Source organism: Athene noctua, chromosome 5 (genome assembly GCF_965140245.1).
Source record: "Athene noctua chromosome 5, bAthNoc1.hap1.1, whole genome shotgun sequence".
Classification (NCBI taxonomy): Eukaryota; Metazoa; Chordata; class Aves; order Strigiformes; family Strigidae; genus Athene; species Athene noctua.
Window position 1 is genome coordinate 50,126,989 of NC_134041.1, and position 25,472 is coordinate 50,152,460.

The window sequence follows — 25,472 nt, forward strand, 5'->3', positions numbered from 1 at the left end:
GCTGCATTTTAGCAACAAAATTTTGGTCTTAGGAAAGTGTACAAAAATATCTTGCAAACTCAACATTTTTGAAATTATGTGGTAGCGTCTGTAAGATGACTAACTCTTCCAGGTTTTAATCAACCATTGCTCCTGTTGTTGCTTATCATTGTTAGTGATTCATATTGGCATGAATGGAATATATTGCAGATGAATACATGTGATAAAGAAGAAGTTTAAGTACTTTCTTTCCTGGAGGGATATGAGTTGTCAAGTGTACAGAGAGGAACTAAAGGGACAGATTGGTGTGTTTGGGGTTTTTGTATTTACAGTTTCATGTTAGATTATAATTTAGAAAGCATATAAAAATCATGTTCTCTTCAAACCTACTATTGATTTCCTCTTTTCTACTGGCTGATTGATGCACCTGACATCAACTTTCTCTGTAGCTTGCTTACTGAGCTCAGTAGCTAAGCATAACCAAAACTCTTAGTTTGCAGATCCAGCTTTGTTCTGCAGATAGTGTCATGGAAGGGAAGAAACCCTGCAGTGGTGCAAATGTTTGAGGTGTGTCTTGTTCCTTTACTTGCAAAGTATGTCTTGGATCTAAGCCTACCCTGCTGTAGCTGCTTGCCAGCATGGCTGCTGACAAAGGGGAAGCCTTACATCAAAAGCAAAGAGAAGCTAGATTTCTGTACAGTCTGGAGCTGCAGACCTGTAAGTAGGTTTTATGCATTCTTGCTGGAAACATTTAGACCAATTCATGCGTGTGGACTGTGCAGTACTGGCACATCTGACGTGCTTTGGTTCTGTGCATGTGCTTTGCAAGTGGCCAGCATGTGTGGATGTGGCTTATGTGCCTTGACTGGGTGGCACATGGCATTTTGCAGATCTGAGGACATATAGAGGATGACTGGTCAGTGGATAAGGGGTAGTTAGCATGCAAATGAAGGCCTGGTTTGAGGAAACTGAGTAAGTGTGGTAGGAAGGTAAAGGGAATGGGGATCTTATGTGGGATAAAATATAACACGGTGTGTAGCATATATGGCACCTTCACCTGCTCCAGGTTTAGCACTTCTCTAAGGAAGGCTTCTAAGTCGTAAATATGACTGTTGGAAGTCATGGGACCGTATGTGTTCTGGCTTCCATATTTGCTTTGGAGTGTTTTTGCCATGCTTTCACAGTTCCTAGATGAGGTTGTGCCAAGTGATGGCTTTAATAGAGTTATTGCCTCAAATGCTTTCATATGTCTTTGAAGAATATTGTTCATAAAATTTATTGTATGACACAGTCTTTTCAACTATATTTTGAAGTTCATAGAAGCACATCTCTTTTCCTTTCCTTGCTTTTCAGCCCTTTCTTGTAGGTAAGCACCTGTATAAGATGGTTATGGCTGCAGGTGCAAATAATACCTTGAACAATTCAGGACAGCTGTGAAGGATCAGTAGGAGTTTGAAAGGTCAGATTTTGATATGAATAAGGATGAGGAGCTCCCTTTGACTTTATGATAAACAAACATACTATTGCTAGATAAGCTGTAAATATCTGGGCAGTAAAGCTGCATGTAAGGTGACAGTCTAGTCATTACTTTACAATAATGCTGAGTTAGATTCTGTAGCATTGTCAGTTCTGAGCATGGACCGCTTTGGAGAAGTTTGCTGTGGAATTAGTTTGTTGCTTTTTGTGTGTGTTTATATTTGAATATAATTTTGTATAATGAATTTGATTTCCTGCTAATTTTCTTCAGTTGTTTTGGGGGGGAGTAAAGACCCAGATTTACCTGATGTAAAGCAATTTCCTGTTGTTATGGCAATGTAAATACATAACGTATTATAGAAACTCTGTATTCAGTATGACCTACTTTATTTGAAGATCTCTTTATATTTGTGGAATCAGGTATTGATAAAAAGACCTGCAAGAAGCCAGGATTTGGAGAAATCTACAGCTACATTTTTCACTTCTGAAAGACAGAAATTTGGCGTGAATAAAAACTATTTACATTTAGGCAGTCAATAAGAGTTAAACTGAAAAATCAAAGAATTAAGCCATGTTAATGATATCCACTATTAACTGGCATAGTAGACTATCTGTAATTAGTCAGAGAAGATACGGCATTTCTTAGTAAAAGTGTCCTTATGAAATGCAAAATCTTTATGGAATAAGATCTCTGTTCTGGCTTCTAGAAATACAGCCTGAGCTACAGACTTCTGCCAGTGATATCTGGCAAAAACTGTTAGAGTGTTGACTGTTTCAGTCTGAGTAAATCATGGAAAAAATGCACAGTGGAAATTTATTAGGTCTTTTTATCTTAGAGTGCCCCATGGGGGGGGGAAGGGGGGGGTGGGGGGTGTAAGAGAAGGTAAATAAAATGTGGCATCCATAAAATTAAAGAACAGTCTAGAAAGAGTGGCATAATAAAGAAATATGTTTCTATTGTGAATGGAGAATTATTCTATTTAAAGTATTTATCCATTTTGAAGTGTATAAAACTGACATCTAGTGGTAGCAAGAGCACTTTGTGTGCAAAGTGGCTTTATAGTGAGACCAGTTTGCATAGCAAATCAACAGGTTGTAACTATATTACATAGTAAAATTTCACTTTCCTGTACTTTAGTGTGACTCAAATCCTGTTTCATTGTGCCTTTCAAATTAAGTCTTGCTCCTTTTAGTAATATCTCAGTTATATAATGGAAGGTGGTGGCGTCTGTTCATCTTTATGAATGCATGGACTCCTGCTAGAGAAGTGTCATCCTGATTAACAGTTTCATTAGAGAGGAAAAGGTTGGAAGGAGTATTAGGATTAAAATATTCCCATCCAAAAAGCTGAGGATAAGGGTTAAAGAATCTCAGCAGGGTTGCTGAGGAAATTGTTTGGCAGCTACCAGTTTTAGTTGTGTTACGAATAAACAGGAGAAGTCAGACTTCACAGCTGTAATGCATGTCTCAGGTGTGGCATTACTCACAAGTGTGAGCTTCTCTGGGAGGGGAAGCAGGACTTTATGGCTAAAATTGAGATATTGCATGAATTCAGGCAAGATGTGTGGGGTCTGAATCAATAAAGCTTATAGGCATGTGCTTAAATCATTCCCACTGAAGGCAAGAGGATATGTTCATTTACTGGGGCCTGTGCTTAACTGTTTGCTGAGTCATGGCTGATATCCTCATTTCTCATTCATAATTTTACTCAAATAGCATTTAAAAAATATTTTTCTTTTTTTTCCCACATTTTCTCTAGCTGATTCTGATTTTAGTGTCTCTGAAGAAAAAACCCTTGCTAAAACTGTGTGATACCTACCCCAAAGAGGCTTAAATTTAGCTTTGCCTCCAGTGCTATTACATACATAATGGATAAATTGCTAATAAAGAGGGGAAGAAAAGAACAAAGTTACACAAAAATGAAATATTATTTAAAAAAATATTTTAAAGTATGGCTTAGGAGTGCTGTATGTATAGTCAATGCAATTTAAAAGGAACATGGAAAAATTTAAGAGCACCATTCAAATATGTCTTCCAGATAATAAAATGAAAGAGATCAGCAACAGAAGGCTGGGTGAAGACAGACAAATCTGAAGGAAGGAAAAAAGTAAATGTGCTTCAGTGAAAGTGTAATTAGAAGTGGGCAAAAATAAGAAAATATTATACTAGTTTATATTTTTAGGGCTGGCAGTTTGTGACAAGAATTGTCAAACTCTATTGGCAAATATTTGGTTGTAAATATTAATTTTAGTCTTCTCAGTTCATAATAGCTGTTGCAAATATCTTGGAGCGAAAAAATGTTAGTAGCAGAATTCTAGTCATCATAGTAGTTTCAAGGCTGAGGTGAATCATGCTATGCTGCCTCTATCATTCCATCTCTGTTACTTTCAAATCACAGTGAATCGTATTTGTTGAACACAGATGTTGATATTCTGTAATGAAACTAAAGTCACAGTTATAGAAGTGGTATGAGAAACAGCTGCTGTCATTTCAGATAGGTGAGCTTACTGCTTTAATGTGAAAGCAAAAATGAGTAGCAATCCTGTTCATTGCAGAGCTGCTCTCTAAGGACAAGATTAGTCGTTAACAGTTGTGCCAGCCCGAGCTGGGTGATGCAGTCTTATCTGTCCTGAAGCTGGTAATCCAGTTCAGGTGTTTAACAGTTCTAATATACTTTGACCTTTCAGGTCTGAATGTGGGAGCAATTCCAATGACACAAGGCCAGTTGCGATGTGCAGAGTCACTCTGTCTGTGCTCACTGTGGCTTCTTCTTACTGCTCAAACACTGATGCTTTTCCAAAGTAATGAAAACATAAGGATAAGTCATGCTAGTAGTGCCAGAATTGTTGATATACATGATAACTCTAAGATTTCACAGCAGCCATCTCTGCATTTGGCTTATGTAAGATCTCACATAGTACAAATGAAGTTGTGTTGGTAGTAGTATTTGTAGCAAGGGAATACATTCAGGAAACGCTTGGTGTAAATAGGACGGTTGGGGATCAGTTTCTTAGCCCATTGTGGATTTGTCAGCCATCAGGAAATGCTGCTGGCACTTTGTCCTCAGGCATGGTTTTAGTTAAACAAAACTCTGATCTAATGGTGTGTTACTAAGAGCTGGGAGTTTGAGATCTAGATGTTTATCATGCTGTAAGGAGCAGTATTTTACAAGTTTTTAGGACAATCATCATTACTTTAGCACCATTGATGGAGATCTGTTTGTAGTATTGCTGCTCTATCATTTCAAGAGAAAACTGTTTTTTTTTTATTAACGATTTGATTAGCTTTAATATGCATTGAGCTACTGTGTGGTTTTGACAGAACTCCTAGGCCAAGTTGTCTGTACTACATACCTTGTTACTCTTATTTAACTGTTGAGATGTTAGAAACTTGTTTTTTCTTAAAAAGATATTTTCCTGACATATTAGCTCAGTGAATACCCATGGCTTACATTATTTTGAGGAAACTGCCTTTTGCAATAGTACCTAAAGTGCACACACTGAAGGTTAACCAGTTTTGCTTTGGAAGAGCCCCAATGAAAGATTAAACTAGTTGATCCTTTGTTCTCATCTATGTTATGAGTGGTTTCGCCTATGATTTATCTGTTTATGACCTAGGGTTTCCAGCCTATTCTCTACCACAGGAGCTTCTTGCTCACACTTTGCTATCTAAGACTTTTTTGAACCTGTCTTACTGAATCTCACATGCTGTATGACTACTTTGCTTCTTGAAAGCTGGCTGCAGAAATAGCGTTGGTCTAAGACAGTAAAGCTTCTTCTGCCACATAAATCCGTCTTTTAGTGCTTGCAATGGTAAAGTTCATGTTATTTTTCCTAGAACATGGGTGTCCCTATTAGTCTTAGGCTGACCTGATAGAGAGATGAGAGGTTTCCAAGGTTCTTTTAAAAATCATACTGTCTTCCTCACTGACAGTGTAATGTTCTGTGGGCTGAGCTCTATATTTGCATGTCCTTATTGAAAGGACACTTACTGGAACACAGAAAATAGAACCACTTCCCATATCTTTATGGTAATGCACTGCTATACGCTTAAGCAAATTAAAATGAGTTTTAGTGTTTGAAAAAGGAAGCAAGTCACCACATACAGAAATAACAGCTATGACCACTAGAAATTTACTCTCAGCAAAAACCAGCAGGGCCTCGTGCTGATGTGGGCTGCAAGATTATAAGTCTGATTTTTTTTTTTTTTTTTTTTTGAGAAAAGAATTCAGAAAAGCCAGCTGAAAGTCTTCTAGCAGAACCATTTGTCTCTGAAAATGCTTCATCAGTTAAAACAGATTTTATGCAGGATGCAGGACTCCTTTCATTTCATCAATGATTAAGAATGTATAGAAAATTTTGGCAAAGCGAATCCATTTATTTTGATGTTTTGAATATAAGGTAAAAGGCCCAAATGAGGCATGTCAGTGATACCGCTTTAGTGATTCCAAAGCATACTTGTGACTATTTTGATTCAGAACAGAGGGAAATGCTGAAATGTCAGAAGTTCCATTTTGGCCACATGGCCTGGGAAATATTTCTAGTCTGTAGTCAAGATACCAGGGACCTGACATTCCAAGAGACAGGGCATGATGCAGAAATGTCCTCAGCATGGGGCTCTGTTGGAAGCAGAACTGGTGTTGTAGGATTTGACCTTTCCCCAGGACCAAGGTGGGAGTGTACTAGGCTGTTGTCACTATTAAAGCGTGTCCAAAAATAGGCATCTAACAGGATTTACACCGTCAGCTGCTTTTAATAATCTTGCTCTTTGACAGGGCTGAACAGTGTCAGAGTCTAGCTGTTCCTTTCAGCTATCCAACTCCCCTTCCAAATACTGCATGCAGGTGACTCAAGTGGTGCCTCTCTGCATCTAGCTTATTAAAACAACACTGCTGTGAAAACAAGACTGTCCTTTGGCTGTGTGGTTAGCAAAATTTCTTTATCTTTTCCTACCTAAACAATCTGTTTTTGCTACCTGGTATATCCTTAAGTGAACAGACCTCTTCACCATGGCCTGTGTACCAGGCTCTTGGTGAGGTGGGAGTACGGGGGCTCTTCCAAGATCCTTCCTACCTCTGACAGAGCCTCTTGCCCCTAGATAACCTGAGCAAGTTTTATTTTAATTTCCTCATATTTTCTTTCAGGGTGTGTGTTGGTAAAACGCAGCTAGCAGGGAGCCCTTCTGGTGCGCACTCCCTGATGTCAGCAAGGTGCCACCAGGCCAGGCTGGGGGAAGCTGTACGAAGTAACTGAATGTCCCAGTATTTTGTGGCTGCCGAAGGGCCAGTTCTGCTCCTTCCTTTCTCCCTTGACTCCTGTCGTGGTGTAATGACTTCCATCCCTGTGCTGACTCTGGTGCTTCTCTGACCCTTTTCTGAGTTGAACTATCTGCAAAGGAAATGAGGGAATTCCCTTGAACCAAAGGAAGCTTCTGCCTAGAGAGCCAGGGGGTGAAAATTTTTGGTGAGGAGACTCACCCCTGTCCCTGCCAGCAGCCTCTCCAGTAGTCTGGGTTTTTGTGAAAACTTTCACTGAAGCTGTTTTTTGCAGCTGCTTTAAACTTCCTGGAGAGGTGTATACTCTAGGTACTCCTCTACCTCCTCGATGACACCAGCAGTTGTGCGGTGATCTGGATTAGGGAGGTGGTCTGGATGAAAAATAACCATTCAAAATAAGTTTCCATCTGGATAAAACCTTGATGCACGGCCTTTGTGGCCAAGTGAGACCTAGTGCTAGCAAAAGTGTATGTGGGGAATGGGAACACATGGCAAAGGTGGAAGGGAGAGCATTGCCCCTTTACCCAGGTATGAAGCTGTCCCTTGAGTTAATCTAATCTGTTTACTGAGAAAATTGAGGGAGGCAGGAGGTTGTAGCGGTGGCATTCTGAATATTTGAATATTGATTTAGTAGGAAGAGTACTGTCTTGGAATGACAGCAGAGGCTGTCTCAGTGGAAGATGCTCTCTGCACTGCACAAAGAAAAAAGTTATCTCTATTTTCTGGGTATTAAGAGTTTCCATCCTGTTCTCATAAGGGAGGCTGAAAATGACAACAGGAAATAACACAGCAGGAATCAATTCTCAGGTGAGACTGGCAAGGACCCTTGTTACTTGAGGAAAGTTAATCCTACTTAAATGCTGCTGTACAGGACAAATAATTGAATAGAGACACTCCACAGGTGTCTCAGGCTGTTGGGAGCAATGGGATCAATCTTGGAGAATCCCAGAAAGTGGGAGACTTCAGGCCTTCAGCTCTCTCCTGCTGGCCAAGGGCCTGGGAAATGTGCAGAAGTGCTCCCTGCTGACGCTGCCTGCGGAAGCAGCTGCCTTCTGCTTTCCTGCATCTGGACAAAACCAATAATTATAATAAGAAGTACTGGGAAATAGCTGACCATGAAAGGGCAGTGCAGAAGGAGTATGAGAATTGTTTCACCTCTCATAGCAAATACTATGGCAGAAGCAGTCTGCAAACTTTAAACTCCAACAACAGTCTTAAAAGCAAAACATATACGTGAGAGTGTTCTTGAAAGATTAAGAAAGATCATATGGATAATTATAAGCACGCTAAATTTCACCAGGGTATCTAGAAGTAGCTAATCTTAATGATAAGAATAAATGCCCTTGCTGAATCAGAAACCAGATGTGAATTTGTACATGCCTGGCAGCTCCAAATGCTGTGATGGCTGGCCACCTTCTGTTTGGAAATCCCACAATGAGCTCCTTGCACATTTACATTGAAGTAACAATTTTATGTGCCCACCCCAAAATCTGCTGAGCTACTTCACTTTGAAAGTATCCCATGTATAGTGAGATAGATTTGCTGTACCTTCTTTGATACTGGTTTATATTCTTGAGGTAGGGCTTTAGTTCCATTTAGTTCCATGTTTAGCTTCATTTTAATAATCACAATGGTTATAGCTAGCTGGTATAGATACTATTTAATTCATACAGTCATGAAAATGTTGTGTATGTATATCTTGAAAATGAGCAGTTGAGTTGCTTGAATCATGTTGCCTCAGCTACAGTAAGCAACATGACTAATAGTGAATAATCATTAAGTCAATCAGCAAGATCAAGGCTGCTGCATTTCAGTGGCTGAAATAACTTTGTGAAGACAGGCTTTAAGGTGCTGGCAGGTCATTGCAAGTAGAAGGAAGACCATATACAGTTGTGGTAATTTAGGTAAGCGCAGTATTATCATGATTCAGTACAATTAAGATCTCTCATTGCAACGTCTATCTGCTAGATCTAAGTCATAAGAACTCAGCCTTCATGACTTTTCTGTTGAAAAAAAAATATATATCTGCCAATACTGCATGCAGCATGTGGCACTGACTCAAACAGAAGGTATTTCTGCCACTGGAGAAAGGCATGTGTAGTTGTTTATGTCAGTAGATGTCCTCATTCAAAGCATGAACCTCATCTGTGTTGGGTCATAGCATGGTGAGTGTGGATGAGGACTTCTAAGATGGGGTGGAAGACATGTATAGCACGGAGTGGTGACTCTCTCCTGCTCCGTGACACTCTGTAGAGTGCTGCTTAGTGGTTTATGGCAGGGCAGCCCCAAATCATGAGAGCCACTTCTCTAAGGGGCAAAGCCAAAGACTAGTTACCAGACAGTGACACAAAGAGTTTTAGAAATTTTCTTGGTAAGTACTAGGCTACAAAGAGGTTAAGGATATTTGATTTAAGCATCTGCTTTCAAATTTCCAAACTGGGAAAAATAAAGATAGCTTGTAAATATAACACTCCCTCCCCCACACCCCAACATCCCCTGCCTTTCTGGGATGCCATTAGACTTATTAGTGTGCTTAAATGGTTTTATTGCAGTGGACCAGAAAAGATTTTAATTAAAAATGTCTTCTGTCAGTGCAACACGTCTGATGCTAGTGATGCTTCTGGATAATAGACTGTTGTGAAGACAGCCATCAAGCTAAAGAGTAACTTGAGAGGTCTGATTTACTTTACCTATCGTGAGCCAAACAGGTAATGCCAGTTAGAAAGAAGCAAAGGAAAAGGTGCTTTGAAAGTTTCTTGTCTTTTTTGTTCTTATATAAAAATGTAACAATATTATAAGCGATGTATGTCTATCTACTACATGTTAAACTAGAAGTTGCATTTCAGTAGGAAAAAGATCTAGTTTTGGGTATAGGACTTGTTATATTGGGTTAAGTAAAGTTGCTGGTGTTCGTGTACATATATATTTCTCTGCAGAATACTGGTACATAAATGATACAGTATTAGTGTGTTTTCTACTGCTGTATTGCTGCTTGGTCTTTATACACAAATATTTATTTGGATTTCATGCTGAATCTGAGTACTTATTTAAGGTCCTGGGGCACCCAGTATGTACCTCGTTCCTTCCCTAAGCACGAGGAATCTTCAGAAATGCGAATATCAGTCTTTTCTCTTTTACACAATGTTAAACAATGAAGTCCATATCTACATGTGAAGTTCTCAAAGCTTCTAAATATTTAGACTGTATGATCCTGCTCTTAGTATGTCCTGCACTGAACAGTATTTAATGCTGTAAAATCAGGAATGGATATGAAACAGACTTCCTTTTGGCTCTTTCTTGAAGTGACCTGAGTTATTTGTGAACAGGCAATTAAAAAGTGGGCTATAGAAATGCCAAATGTCATTGAAATCACTGTTTCACTATATATAAGCATACATGAATCTCTTTAGAAAAAACTTGTTTCTACCAATTTTTAAGTTTAAATCATAATAGTTTGCAAGTGTGGTTCTTGCAGTGAGGAAAATAGTAGGATATTTGTTTAAAATGTCTAAAAATAAATATCTTTGTTTCAGGGCTTTACAAGTCAACAGCCCAACATGTTGATAACCAAGATTAAACACTTACAAGAAATCCCAATTTTCCATTGAGATACAGACACTGTTTCCTTTCCTGGAAGTTCATGAAACATTAACATTTGAATTTCTGTCTAGTACCATCTGACTGTTTTGGAACAGTATATCTTTAAATCTATTGGCAAGCTTGTGCAGAGTTTAGTGTGGGAGGAGAAAGGAAAAGCAGCATATTTTCTTTGAGAAAAGTTGAGCTTTGAAAGCTACTGAAAGTTTTGGAATGTTAAAAAGACAAACCAGCTGAGATACATTAATGGGCAAAGAGCAAGACAAGAGGTCAAAACTGTACATGCAAATATCCTTTCACATCCTAGTCATTTCTGAAGATTCACATGGCTTCAAAAATAAGTTCATTCCAGGGATACAATATGCACATTTGAAACCAGTACTAATATTAGCCTGTCATTATAATGGTATCTGAAGGCCAGTGATATTTATGCTAGCCCAGAAGAGGCTAATATGTTAATTATCAATTAGTCTCCCAATCCCAGTTGCATTGTGTGTGGGATTAGCTTCTTTTTAGGAAAAAGTCACTGTTGGTTGACCTTCTTTCAGTTTCTCACCCTCCAACCATTGACTAATGCTGAAATTTAACTTAGGGTGAATATTTCCATTTTTGCTTACGTGCCACTTAATGCTTTAATCAAGATTTTAAACCAATTTATAGTGCAGAGTGACTGTTGTGCTATTTTCCAGATGCAGAAGCAAACTAAAAATTGAATTATCATTGAGCACCAATATAAAGTCATATGCTGATTTCTAAATGATTTGATGGGTTTGTGAAAGTCAAGAGGCAAAAATGGACAGTGATCATATGTAACAGCCATCTTTATGACTCAGCGCATATACTTGTAAAACAGGAAAAGAACACAAGAAAAACATTTGAATTTTGATATGGGTCGATTAAATATAAAATGTTGATTAATGTTGCATGTATATTAGAAGTTAATCCACCACTGTGTTTAAATGAGTCATAAAAAAACTTATAATGAGTCATATCAATGTGAATCCAGTCCTTTTTTTTAAGTGACCACAGGCAAAATAACTTTATTTGATAAAACCAGTCAATTTTGATTACATAAGTTTCCTTCATATTTAAATAAATATTGTAAACACTATTTTTCAGAATGGCTTTCCACATTCACTTTAGTGACTAAAGGTACTAGCAATGATCGTATCCCTTCAATTATAGGATACAACTAATTGTAGCTGTTTCTGGTGCAATTAAAATGCAAAAATGTAAAAAAAAACTCCCTAAAAAATTAAGATAGCAATTGAATGGGTGTTGTTGCTAAACCTATACTTTATTTTCACTTATTTTTGTCAGTATTGGAGGGGAGGGAAGAACAAGTTTTAAACTTCAGAAGTGCAGGAAAGCAAAATCCATTTAGAAACTTCTTATAAATTAATGAAATAACACATAATGATGTGCACCTCCTACATAAACCTAAGCAAAAGTATTGTATTTCTACTCCAGAAAAACAAAGCATTAAGTAATAAAAGTCCATTTTCTTTTCCTTTAGTACTTTCTAACTCTACTGCTTTTTACATGTGAGTGTAATTACCCAACCATGTAATATACCTTTATAGTATGACCAGATGCCTTCTAAAGTATTTAAAAGCATTATTTGTTTTTCCTCTTTCTTGTATTGCATTACCTGCCAAGTAAAAGATGCTGGCATTTTCCATTCTAACATGTTTGCAAAATGAACTTCCTACTATTATCTGTATACCAGAGCGTGAATCTGCAGCTCATTGTTGTGTATGTGAGCATGCACATATTCAGATGATAGATATTGGGATAGATTGTTCTGACTGATGGCCATGCTTATGTGGAGTGTCTGTGGATCCGTGTACCATTTAGCATGACAAAAGTTGTTCTGTTTGGCTTTAGCTGATTAAAATTCATATCCAAGATTTCATGAATATGGGTTACTTCAAACTGAAGCTCAACAAAGGCAAAATCAGGACATTATTGGCCTTGGAACCATATTTCATGTTACATTGTGGAAATCCAGATATCTTCTGCAAATGTCAGATTATACCCAATTTATCTGTGCTGTCTGAATGGATATTTTTCCATTTTGGAACCAATGTGGTAGCTTGTGTTGTGATGAAAAACACAGGAAAACATTAAAAAAAAAAAAGTCTCCTGTGACTTAATTGTTGACTTCCTCAGTTTCCTGTGTTCCTGAATTTATTCATGAGCGCATTCACAAAAATCCTTCAAGACCCAAAAGAAAATGTAGCTCTACACTGTAAAGCTCAAGAATACTTAATTGGACAGGGAAAAGGAAGAAATAACACTATAAATAATCCATGGTACAGTTCTAAAAAAGACTGAAATTTTGTTGGCAGAGGACTTTCTGTTGGGAAAGTGTATATGCTATGACCAAATATAAGCCCAGGCTTTGGGGATGATACCCTCATTGTTTCAGATTTTATTTACTTCCTGTTGCCCCTTTAAAATTCAGTGCTGTGTTTGTACAGCAGGTACTCTGTGAACCACCTGAATCAAAAGCATTCAGGTAAGAGGTTGAGTTTTTGAGGGGTTTTTTGTTTGTTCCAGTGAAGAGACTCCTTCACTTACAACGTGATGCTTGTACATACAGACATTTTTCTAATCTGCTTTTTGTATACTGCAGGACCTAGGCAATCTAATGCACAAATTAAGTGTTGTATTTCCCCCTTCCCAGGAAACTAGAGATTCAGGGCAATTGTCAACATTCTCCTTGGGTAGTTCTGAGCAAGTGAAATAGGTTGTCAACTATAAATTTCAAATACACATTTGTAATCTAGTGTCTGTATATTTTTTTTTTCCCTAACAAAAGAATTGTATAACCTGTATAGTTATTAGTTCTATTTTATCCTACATTCAGATGGCTAAGCACTGTGACTACTGATATTATGCTGATCAGATGTTGTTTTAGTATACCGACACTTTTAAGTTTAATGGAAAATCAAGTTTTTACTCTATCAGGGTCATACCATGACAAATGGACCTCAGGCATTCGTAAGGTTTTAATAGTTCTGAATATTAGCTCTTCAAAGACTATGTTGCAATGGATGCAGACAATAACACCTTTTAAAAATGCAGATTGCATTCAACTAGCAAGGGGCAAAATTAAACTGTTAAGCAAAAAAGCCCAGCTATGCAGGAACAGTGGAGGAAATAAAAAGAAAAGCACAGAAACAAAATAAAAGCATTCTACTACAAGTCTCAAGAATATTAATTGACAATTTAAAGTATCTTTCATAGTAATTTTGTGCCTATTTGTTTACTAATGTAAATTCAAATACTGCAGGTAATAGTACCTACAGGAAACCAAGTACCCTACAAGTAGAAGCTGTACTGCATTTGCCACGCTAATGTGAATTTTGCATAGATTCTACCCTTCAGTATTCCAGAGGTCTAAAATACATTAAATGATTGAAATTCTTATTCTTCTAAGCACTGGTTTTGTAGGACCTCTGGGAATTCTAATTTCTTTCCAGTACGCCTCTTTCTGAGTGCCAGTGTGTGATGTGGGTTTCCAGCAATGCAATTCAAACTTCAAGCCAGATTCTCTAATGCTGAAGTCTGTGCTTATGCACAGTTAGCACTGGGAAAACTCACTAATGAAAGATCTCTGCAATTGTATTTGTCATGGTGTGGTTTTGGTTTTGGATTTTTTTGTTGTTGTTGTTTTGTTTGGTTTGTTTTTGTTTTTTTTTTTTTTTTAATGTGGGCAAATTCTGTGAGTTTTTAGATATGGAAAGATAGATAAATATTTAATAGTGTCCTCTGAGCCATTCTAGGAATGGCTACAAGCTTTCATTGCTCTTAATAGTATGTTGATAACTGACAGGTTGTGCAATCCATCTGTTGATAATTTTAAATTAAAGACAGTATTACAGTGAAATTTAGCGGTCACTCCGTTTGTAGCAATCTACAGGTTTGCTGTTCCTGTTTTGTTTGCTTTTTGTTTTTCCCCCCTAGCATCATGCTTATTCAGAGCAGATGGCATCATGTAAAAGAAAACAGGATGGCTTAATTTTACTAAGGGAAACCCCCTGATGCTTCGTTACTTTGGTCTTTATCTGCCTCTGTTTCCTGTTTCTATAAATTTGCACTGCAGACTTAATGGATTTTCATTTTAGCTGTGTTAAGCCTTTTAATACAGCCATAACAGCTCAGTCAGCATTAGCAAAATGTGCTCAGGTTATTGTGGTTATATCTAGCTCTTAGGCTGCAAGCATGTCTGTGAAAAATTTAGCAGCACAACTGTCCCAGCATAATTATCCTCGTGTAACACCCCTATGGATGTCTTGTTGGGAATAACAGTGTACTTTTTTGCTTTAGTTCATGTCACTTCATATTTACTAGCTTTATAGTAGCAGCATCCAGACGGGTTTAGAAGTGTTTCAACAAAAGTTTACTTTCTCTGCTCTTTGGGGAAATTAAAGTTGGTTTAATGTATCTATTTTTTAATAATTATTTCTAGCCATCTTTCATTTCTGCAATGAGGACTGCAATTAGTTCTGCTTTGATTCATCAGGAATAGCACCTCGAGATATATCTCCTTGGTAATTTATCTCATTTTGGCACTAGCATCACCCACTGGCCCAAGTACATGTTAATATTTGGGGCCTGTTCAGGTTCTCTCTGTTTGGAATAGAAACTTTTGCTGAAGCCAGCTATATTATCTAATGCAATCCTGTATTTATATAGAAAATCAGTGAAGTCCTCCCTTCCTGAAACCAGGACATAAACAACTTAAAACTTCAGACTCTCCCTGGCCTGTTCCCAAGGAGCCCTTTCTCTCTGCTATATTGTCTGATTCTCACAGGATTTCCTTGTTTTTAGTGGAATTGTATGTATTCACCCTTCTAAACCACCAGAACTCTAGGAGTTGTCCCTTAGAAAAACTCTTTTACAACATTGATTTTTTTTTTTTTTAACCTTGTTCATGATTTCTCATGAGAATCAATAATACTCAGCTGGTTTAAGTCTTTGCTACAAGAAAAAGTATTTTCCCAGAAACTTTCAGAAATATCATCCAGGATAAGAGCACTATGGTCCCCCTCATCAACAAGACAGTTAACTCAGTGTGAGTATATTATCCTTGGGAACTCCTGGTTTAATTAGATCGAGATTATATCTACTTCGAATTTATTGTTGACTTCTTTTCATTTAAATAATGTTAAGAAACAACAGAGTTATGAGTTTAGTCAGTGAGGTCCAGACATGTATAACCTATTGTCCTCACTGCTTTATTTTGTGTTACATGATTACTAAATTTTTAATAATTCTTTTTACTCCTCAAAAAAAAACCTACCTAGACTAACTCTCTGGCCATTATGAACTGATGTTGTAAGAGTAAATTTTCCTATAAATTAAAATTTCTAATAGTAGTAAAGATTCCTGAGGAAAAAATTGGACCCAAAAATGAACATAAATTCTTTAGTGTTTTTCTCATTGTATTAAATCTATATGTGAGATGTCATAGAAATGTGAGACCAGCAAAACCAAATGATCTTAGGCTTCCCCTTCCTGCGAACACATTTACCTCCTGATTCATTTTCAGCTTTGCTGTCATGACTCTTGTATGTGCAGTTTTTAATATAAAATACCCTTTCACAGAACCAGCATAGGTTCTGTTGTTGATAAAATAGCTTGTGCACATAACTGCTGTGAATGTTAAGTAGGAGCAAAAGGGAATTTTTCTTCTTTAATTCTCTATTTCAGTCATTTTGGGTTCATAGGAAACAATATTTACAGAAGGAAATGCTAATTGCAAATTGATTAGTGCTCCCACTAGTTAGTTCAGGTCTTTTTCATTCTTCTGTGAAAACATGTGTTCTAATTTTTAAAAGCCAAGTACTCCTGCAAAGATTGTGTTCCTGAGCGTTATTCTCTTCCACTCTGCCAGAAAGATAGACTACCTATCTTATAAATGTGGCCTTGTCTAAATCTTTCTCTGGTTCCAGTTAGTTCTTCGTTAATAGAAGAGCATGATGTATAACTTCCTCCAATGCTTCTACAAGCCACAGTCTGTCAATGCTTTCCAACTCTGTGTGTCTTGAGTGACATTCAGACAGAGACAAAACTGTCTATAATTGCCTAGTTTGGTAGTTTTGCATTGTTGGAGCTGTAGCTGTTAGTACGTAATGACAAATTTTGTCCACTCATACACATGCATATATATATATAAGTAATTTTAATACAAAAAGTATGTACTGAGAGAAAAGAAATCCTGCTGTCTTCTCTGCTTGAGATACTTTACTGACTTCCTGTGGGACTTGCTCACCAGAACTTGTAATTACTTCATTAAATAACCTTTCTGTAACTTACAATATGCCTGTGCCTACTGATGATTTTTCTGCCTTTTTTTGTAAGATCAGTCTTGTACAAAATATAAATAATGAAAAAATGAACTTGGAATTTTAGTTCCCATGCTCACCTACCTCTTCAAGGATAAAATAAAGATTGGAGAATTAGGAATTTATAGCCCTGTATTGGAAAGAGCAAATATGAAAGCAGAAGGACTAAATTGTGACATTTTAGGGACTCTAGAAAATGTCTGAAATTATTAGCAGCTGGTTTTTAACAATGGAAGAGTGATTATAGTTTCTGGCTAGATTTTTAAAAATGACTAATGATTTTAGACATTAGTGTTTTGATGTTCCAACTTGCACACATTGTAAAAGCTCCTGATTTTTCAGGAAGGGAAGAGTACAAAGGCACACAAATGATTCTTCAAATCACAAACTGTCTCTAAAAACAATTTCCTAAAATTAGAGGGGGCATTTATATAACTGGGATGTTTGAATAAATCAGAAACAGGAGGAAATTCAGAACTGAAAATCCTGAGACTGTGTGAAGTTTTCCTATTTTTCAGCTCGGGGCTTACAAAATCAGTATTGGAAACTATGACACAATGCCTTAAAGATTTCCACAACTTTTCAGATTCTTTTTCATGTTCCTCGAATTTGGAAGGTCTGCAAAACTTGAAGGATTTTAAATAACATTTAAATTTATCAGTAAAGTTCAAGAACAAAGAATTCTGCATTAAAATATATTATTTTAATCCATATTTAATGTAATTATGTCTAATTTGACATTTAGAATGTGATTAGATTGTTGTGTGCCAGAGCTTAAATACTGGAAAGAAGACAAGCACTTCCCATCATTTGCAGCCACTGCATAAACCAAACAAATTTATGTTCAAATCATTTCTGGCAGCAGTATTTTGAATACGAATACAAGTGTTCTGTCACAGAAAAAATTAGAGGGCAACTCCTGTAATGAATACTTCTGCACTGGCTCAGGATTTCTTAATACAGGATTATATTGATAGATCATGGCATTAGACAGTTTTATTAAATTGCTTTTGAGATATTTGAAAATACTTAGCAGGGAAATATAATTCACAATGACTGGATACAAATTCAGTTTCTAAGGTAACGTTCATGGGAATCAAGTGATAATGATGTTTGACTTTATCTTAATCTAATATTTTCTTCTGAGTGTTTTTTAATAATGTTAATATATTTTGAAACTAATAAATTGATAGCTAACATCACTTCTGTTCTTATGTGTCAGATAATGATGCATAACTAGTGTAGTAGTGCTCTGGATTTCAGAAATTATATCTACATTCAAGTAACCTATCTTCATATTTATCTTTTGGGTTTTTTTGAAGAATAAAGACAAATACGCTTTTATTTCATAGATGCCTTATGCTTTGTTGAAGATACATGGATATCTAATGCCCTTGTACCTTACTACTTAATTGAAGATGATTGATAAGCAGCAGATGTGCTAAAGTGTAAAATATTTTCCTTTTAGCCCTTGTCTCCTTAAGGTCACTCTTTTATTCTATTTACTTTATATGTTTAACAACATTTGCCTCCTTTCTATGGTATGTTCTTAACATTTTCCTCTCTTTGAAATGATTGTAAGTACTGGTGATTCTGCTATTAGTAGCAGTTTCCTTTTTGGTTAGAAACAGCAAGAAACAGAACCAAGCCCCTCCTTACTTGATGGCAGATGATGTTCAGGGTGACCTAGGAAGCTGTTGCTAACTGTCCCTTCACTGGCAGCCCACCTGTGTTGCTCTGTGAGAACTGCTAAGGGGCAAAGGTTGCACTTGTCTGCTCTTTATTACATTTTCAGCCCTCCATTTTAATGCTTTGCATCTGTCTCCCCTGAGGAAAAATTTTCAGTTTCCACCTGCCCTGAGAAACTTTAAAATTAAACAGCCTTATTGTAACAGCGTTTTCAAACTCTGTAAAGCACTTGCTATAGGGATAGATGACAAGATCGCTTGTCTTGGCATAAAAGATGCCTGGCTCCTATCATTATCTAGGGTCTTCATCGAGAAAGTGAGCCCAGAGCATGTAGAAATACCTGGAAATGGAAGTGTTTCTGAAAAAATACCTTTCATATCTGAGCCAGCTCAGCTGCTTCTGACAGGGAACCTCAACAGCTGAGAAGGATGGAAATGAGGAAAGCCCATAGGACTGCAAATCAGTGACAAATGTCAGCAGGAGAAATTTCCTTTCATGAAAAATAGGATCTAATCGAGGAGAAAAGGGAGGGAGGACCTTGGTGAAAAGCCAAGCAAAGCACTAGGTGTTGGAAGGCACCTAATGTAAGTATGCGTAAAGGGGAGGGGTCAAAGAGGGGCTCAGCCCCTGCAAAGTGTAGTGGGAAAACAAGAGGGGGTGTGTGTCAGATGGTAGATAAATGTGAATAGGAGAAAGGAATCTCATGGGAATAGAAATTATGTAAAAGGATAAATTAATGCAATTACATGGCCTAATCATATTTTGCAGCTGAAAATATGTATTTTTGTAGCATCACTTTTCTGTGGTGAACAGTTGTGGGTGTCATGGGGACCTTGTGTGCTTGCCAAAGGCAGGACAAACCATGCCTACATCACTTCTTTTACAAAACACTTGAGTACCCCAAAATGTTAGTATTGAGGATTTGTGTGATTTGTAATTTTTTTCTTTTTTTTTTTTTTTTAATGGCTGAGAGAAGCAGTATACTATTAAACTCTGGCTGTGAAATTGTGGTCAACAGCCAGCCTAAGAGTGTGACTCAACAGTACCTGCAAATTGTCCCATGTTTCTCTGGACCTTACCCATATGCAAACTTTCTATACTTGCTTGATATGGGGGGAAAATATTGCAAGAGTTTTTTGGCCCTTTCCCAGAGGAATTAGATTATAAAGAAGTGTTTAGCAAACTTCTTGTTTCTGTTGCTGAAGTTTCTAATTTCTTTTGGTTTTGTTGTTTCTGTTGTTTATGTAGGACCTAGAAAACTTTTTTGTTTTCCTCTGGAAATTCAAGCCATTCATGGTCCAAATTTTATTTGTAAAACTAAGTATACAGGGATGGATGTCAGATCCAATTGAAGGGAACCTGATGCTGGTTAGCTCTTTCCTAACAGATATCCAAGCAGCCAAAACCAACTTTAATCTGTCCTTCCACTTATTCCCCTATGCCATGCTGCTAGAATACCACTTGTAGTACTGGGAAATACTTAGCTGAAACTGGGGAAGTGATTTAGATCTTGTAGGGCTCTGCAGCATTCACATAGCAACAGAGGAGCTCTAGATGCTTGGTCATTGTGGTCACTAGATAAAGTAGATGTGGTTCCTGTCTGCTGCTCTGCCTTGCAGGGTTGGGAAGGAGTATCCAAGTGGGATGATAGTTGTTTTTTCTCAGTAGCAGTGCTGACATAAATGGATGTCAAAGTACAGCCTTGGTGAGTTGAACTTGGCATGCTCTGGCAATGTTTTGCACTGGCAGGGAGATGCAAATCCTTCACAGCAAGACACAGGTTCCATTTTCTAAATATTACTCAGAAAACCCCCACTAGCTTATTGGTGAAGAAAATGGGACTGGTTTTCTTCAAAGCAATTGTATTCCAGCTGTGTATTTCAAAACACATTTTGAAATGGCAAGAAGGAGGAGAAATACATGAAAATTGTTTAGAATCAATGTCTGACAATTTTGCTATGTCTGAGACTTTTAAAAACAGTTTTCTATACACAAATTCAATAAGAAAATATACCTTTTTTCAGTTCTGAAGTTCAAGTCAAAATTCACTGTTCTTTATATATTTTTTTTTTGACCTGTCACTGGGAATTCAAAACAGAATTAAAAAAAAATCCCCAAGTAACCTACTTTTAGAGGAAACAGAAAGGCAGACTACAGTGTAGCAAGTTTAGACATTAAAAAGCAAGAGAGAATATAATATGCTTTGTGCAATGCAGCTGTGGCTAAATGCTGATTTGCACATTAGGACTAGATTAGCATCATTCAGATGTGACCTGCATATTGAATAACTATCACAAGTATAGTGCTGTTGATAAAAAATTAAACTACACGGTATACTTCAGATCTAATATACCACCCTTTTGCATTTTTAGATTCCACAGAAGTGTGTGGAGTTATTACTTCTAAATTTTTTTAAAATTCATGTAATTGTTTCCTATAAAAGATCAGCGTGATACTGAGTATGTTTATAAAACAATATAATATTGATATAAAAGTGATTGTCTTTTAGCCATTCAAAGAAATATTCAAAGAAACAACTATATAAATGTTGATTACTCTATTTCTGTTCTAAAACCAGTCAAAATTGATTTAAGGTGTTGTGGCCAACTTATACTATATTACGTGGCTACAGTGCCTGCATGACTTGACTTTGATCACTTTAAACTTCAAAAAGACCTTAGTATTGATAAATCCTTCTGATTCACTTTCACATAAAATGTAATTTGCATTTGACATGAAGGACGAGTTGTGGAGGAAGGCCCCCTAAGAAGTTTTGTGTTAGTTAGTTGGTGAGCTTTAGAATAATTACTTTCTGCTGCGTTTCCTCAACTTTTGACCACATTTTTTCTTTGGAAAAATTAAAAAGGTGAGTGTCCTCACTGAAACCACACAGGAAACAGAGGCACAACTGGTGTATCGGTGGTTATATCCTGTGATAAACGGGCAGCACGCCGGCTGCATGCATTGCTTTCCCGGAAATGTACCTGCCAGCGAGGCCTACCAGCGGCTGGTGCGCTGCCTGCCCCAGAGGGGCATTGCCTCTCCTAATTTTGGCATATCTCACTAATACAAAAAGTCTGTGCTGCATATGCTTAAGGCGTTAGTGCCATGGCGGAGGTTTGGGGCAGGCTGGAGGAGTTTTCTGGTGAGAAGGGCTTGTCTGAGAACTGTGAAGGGCTGCTGGTGGGCATCAAGTGGGCTTCATTCAGGCTGTGCACTCGGCCCTCCCAGGCACACTTATGTGCGTTCTGCAGCAATGCCCGTGGATGGAAGACAGTTTTTCAGGCCGTGCAAAGGTAAAACAGAAAATTGTGCATCTTCGAATATGCAGTGAGAGAAATTTCACTAAATTCACATGGAAGACAGACACTACAGAGAGTTGCTTTCTTCTTTATCTGCCAGACTAGAAGGAATTTTCTGTCCAGTGAGACCTAACAGATCTCATAGCAAAACCAGATCTGTATCTAAATATCCATCTAACATTGGGGTAGATGCATAGAAATGCTGCACATACATCATGAGATCTACACATGCGCATAGTGTCTCCTTGCACACATGTACAGTGGCAAATTTGTGTTTGCTTTTTAAAAATCAATATGTGAAGGTAAACCTGCCACTCCTATTTAGTAGATGGTGTCCGGCTTGCTCAAGTGTTTTCTGTTCTATGGGTTTTGTTTGTTCACTGCTGTCTAGTGATAGATGGCCAGCTTTTTTCTAGTGACTTTTAGCTCAATGTCCAAAAGTGATATTGAACTTCTGTTAAGACTTCGCAGAGTGTAGTGAAGTAAATCATATGCCTCTTTATATTTGAATGGTAAACTGAGGTGCAAAACCTATGGTTCTTGCCAAAGGTAATAAACAGATGCAATAAGAGAATCAGGATTTTTGAATTTTGGATTTCCAGACACCTCTACACAAAGCAGTAGATCCAGTTAGGGAATCACACTTTAAGTGGTGTAGACAGAAACTCAGATTTTCTGAGTGGAAGCGTGTATTTAGCCATCTGGTTACTCCATTATATATTGTTAAGGTGGATCTACTAAGGGTATGCTTTCTAAATCAGACACCTTGTAACAGAGATTAAACTTTTCATTCCTAGAATAGTATAGGTTTCTTGTATACTAGGCGAGGAGGTTGGAATAAAAAAGTGGGGTATTGCTTTAATTACTTACAAGTTAATATACATATTAGTTTGTACATGGGAGAATATCATCTTGTAGTTACTCAACTATTGCTTTTACTCAAATGATAGCATAATATAAGTTCTCAAATCGTTATTTTGTAGTATTGTCATAATTAATTCTGTTTCAAGCATACCTTATTACAGATTTATTATGTTGACAATGCTACTGAACAATTCAATTAAAGAAACATGAAAGCTGTAGGAAGGTTACTACTGGTGTGTGAGCGCTGTCTCATTTTCTCTGCAATGTCATCAAAAATTGATGTTGCTCACTGTATCACACATGTACTGCCATGTTTTATGCAGTGCAAAATAAAATTAAAGATGTGTTAAAGAGAAGACACAGTTTGGAGAACATACTAGCAAATGCTTTCATGTGTAATCATACTGCCTTTGTATTGCAGGCCATCACCAGAGGTCACCCATTGTTCCCCTTGCTTTTTTCACTTGTGTTTTGATTAGCGTTGCCACTAATGTCTGCAAATATTTCTCAGATCCTTTTCCACTGCTGCTGTACAGCTTTACTTGCAGCCGGCACAAGAAGCCAACACATTCACCCCTAGTTCTAACTTCACTCCCTCTCACCTAGCAATGGAGATTACACCACTTTTAGCAATTCAATTTATGATGCATGAATGGAACAGGAATCAGTCTGTATTTGACAGCTTTGTTAACCCTACTATGCTAGCATGAATTGTTAGTAAAACCCAGTTTTACTCTGTGGCCATGCATTTTTAACAAAATGAACCTGCATGCACCTGAGTAGTTGTGGTCTAATGAATCACTTTGCAGGACTGAAGTCCTTGTTAACATAAGCAGCAGATAAAACTCCTGATGCGTTCAGAAAACAGATTTGTTGAGAGATGAAGTGCCAAGCAAATGTAACTTCTCTGCGGTGCATAAATACTCTATAACAATTATTTTACCTTTAAAATAGATATTAAAGGTCTTTTACTTCAATAGCTACACAAATGGTATTAGTGGTAGAGGAATTGTGCCAGTTCAAGTATTTCCTCTATTCCTATCTTCTAATTAGTTGCAATGAATTAACCACACTGTTATGCAGAAATATTCTACAGAGGTCAACGAAGGAAGCCATCAGATTTTTTTTTTTTTCAGACATTGTTCCTGGTCTCTGTAAATTTTTATTGCAAAATTGATGTAGAATTCTGTACAAGTAAATGTTCTTAATCATTTAAGTTTTATGAAAAAGCTTTTACACAAACAATGGTTTTAAAACATATATTTTCTTTTAAAAACCCCACAAACCCCTCTAAACCCCTCTAAATTATATTTCATTAGACATTCCCTGCCACAGATGTGTGCTAATGGCTGATTCTGTATACTTGCACTTCTATCTGGAGGGGGAGAAGGGCTGGCTAGGATTTCTGTTGTGTAGGGGGTTCTTCAAGTCAGAGATGTAAATCACCCCGCGAAAATGGGAAATCTGAGCAGATGATGAAGTGTGTATAAAGAAAGAAAATGTCAGATTATTTCCCGGCACTGTAAAGAATACATGCCTCATGCTGAAATATGCTTGAATGATAGCTCTTATGAAATATTTGCTTACCAAGAAATGAGATCCATTCATCCCCAACTTTTCTACAACAACAGCAGATTCAGGCATTCTAAACTGAGGTGAGAAAAAATAGAATTATTAAAATAGCAGGAAACTTGACATTTGTAAACAAACTAATTAATATATCCATACTCAAATACTTAGGGTTGTGGAGATCTTTATACTTGTTGACATGGATAATTAGAAAAAGAATATTGGACAGAATGACTGTAATGCTTAGAAATAGGTAGTGACTTCACATAAGAGGTAAGACAGTGTTACATTTTTCTTGGGAAGAAAGATTACAGGGGGCAAGGGCTGATAAAATAATGAATGGAGTAGACAAGATAAAATTATGAAGCAGCAAATGTAACATCAATGGAATAAGGAGCCTAACAGAAGTACACTGTGGAACTTTAATTGCTATGGGATAAGAGGAGGCCAGCATTAGAAACAGATTAAGAGGTCAAAATGTGACAAAAGTCCATCAGTAGACATGCCACCATCTCAGGAAATGGTTATATCACTGACTGCTGGAAGATGAAGTCTATCTAAGAAAACTCTATTGTTACATGCCTGTTTGCCAACCTCTGTATGCACTGGCTGCTGTTTGGCTTCATTACCAGATGTCTGGGCTAAGTGTGTCTTGCAGTTCCCATGATAGATGGGCGTTGCTGGGAAGAATTCAGGTTCCAAAATGTAAACGGTAAATGGTTGTGGTGGTGGTGTTTTTAAAGAAAGGTGATGTTGATTATAAATTAAAATAAAACAGGAATGTTCTTTGACAGAAATGAAATAGTAATTTTGAAAAAAGTGAACACATTGCATTTCCTTTATTGAAAAGCAGTAAGGAATGGAGCAGGGCTGAAGATATCATAAAAATCTCACTGTGTTAGATGATTTAGCCTGACTTTTCAAAGAAATTACACTGTTATGCATGGAAAGAGGGAAGAAATTTAGAAATCTTTTATTTAAGAATGCACCACGCTTGAAATGAGTTTTAGTATTTGAAATGCTTAGCTGTAAATTTCTGTAGCAGCAATGACCAACTCAGACACTAACAGCGAAATAGTGAAAATAAATATTTCTATGAGAATAATTTATGTGGCTTTTCCAATACAATTTTTATTTCTAGAATACTTAAAACTGATCACACTTAAAAATAGTCAAAGTATATTTTATATACGTTTTTATATTAAAATTTCATATTGAGACAGTTTGTTAGGCCAATAAGCCAATATGCTTGAGTTTATAACTTGTTCATTTATACATAACTTGTTCATTTATACTATGATTGGGAGAGTGCTGCTTTTTTGCAATACAAAATAGATCACAATTCAAAGAGGGTTGTTGTGGGTG

The 25,472-nt window shown here is 37.1% G+C and overlaps 1 protein-coding gene across 2 annotated transcripts in view; it reads right to left on the minus strand.

Annotated features, from left to right (window-relative positions):
• Positions 1–25,472, minus strand: part of BLNK (B cell linker) — a 106,665-nt gene that overhangs the window by 73,605 nt on the left and 7,588 nt on the right. For both annotated transcript variants that reach the window (XM_074908396.1, XM_074908398.1), the window contains exon 2: positions 24,126–24,188. In XM_074908396.1, coding sequence (XP_074764497.1) covers positions 24,126–24,188 — 63 coding nt within the window. The remainder of the gene's footprint in view (positions 1–24,125; positions 24,189–25,472) is intronic.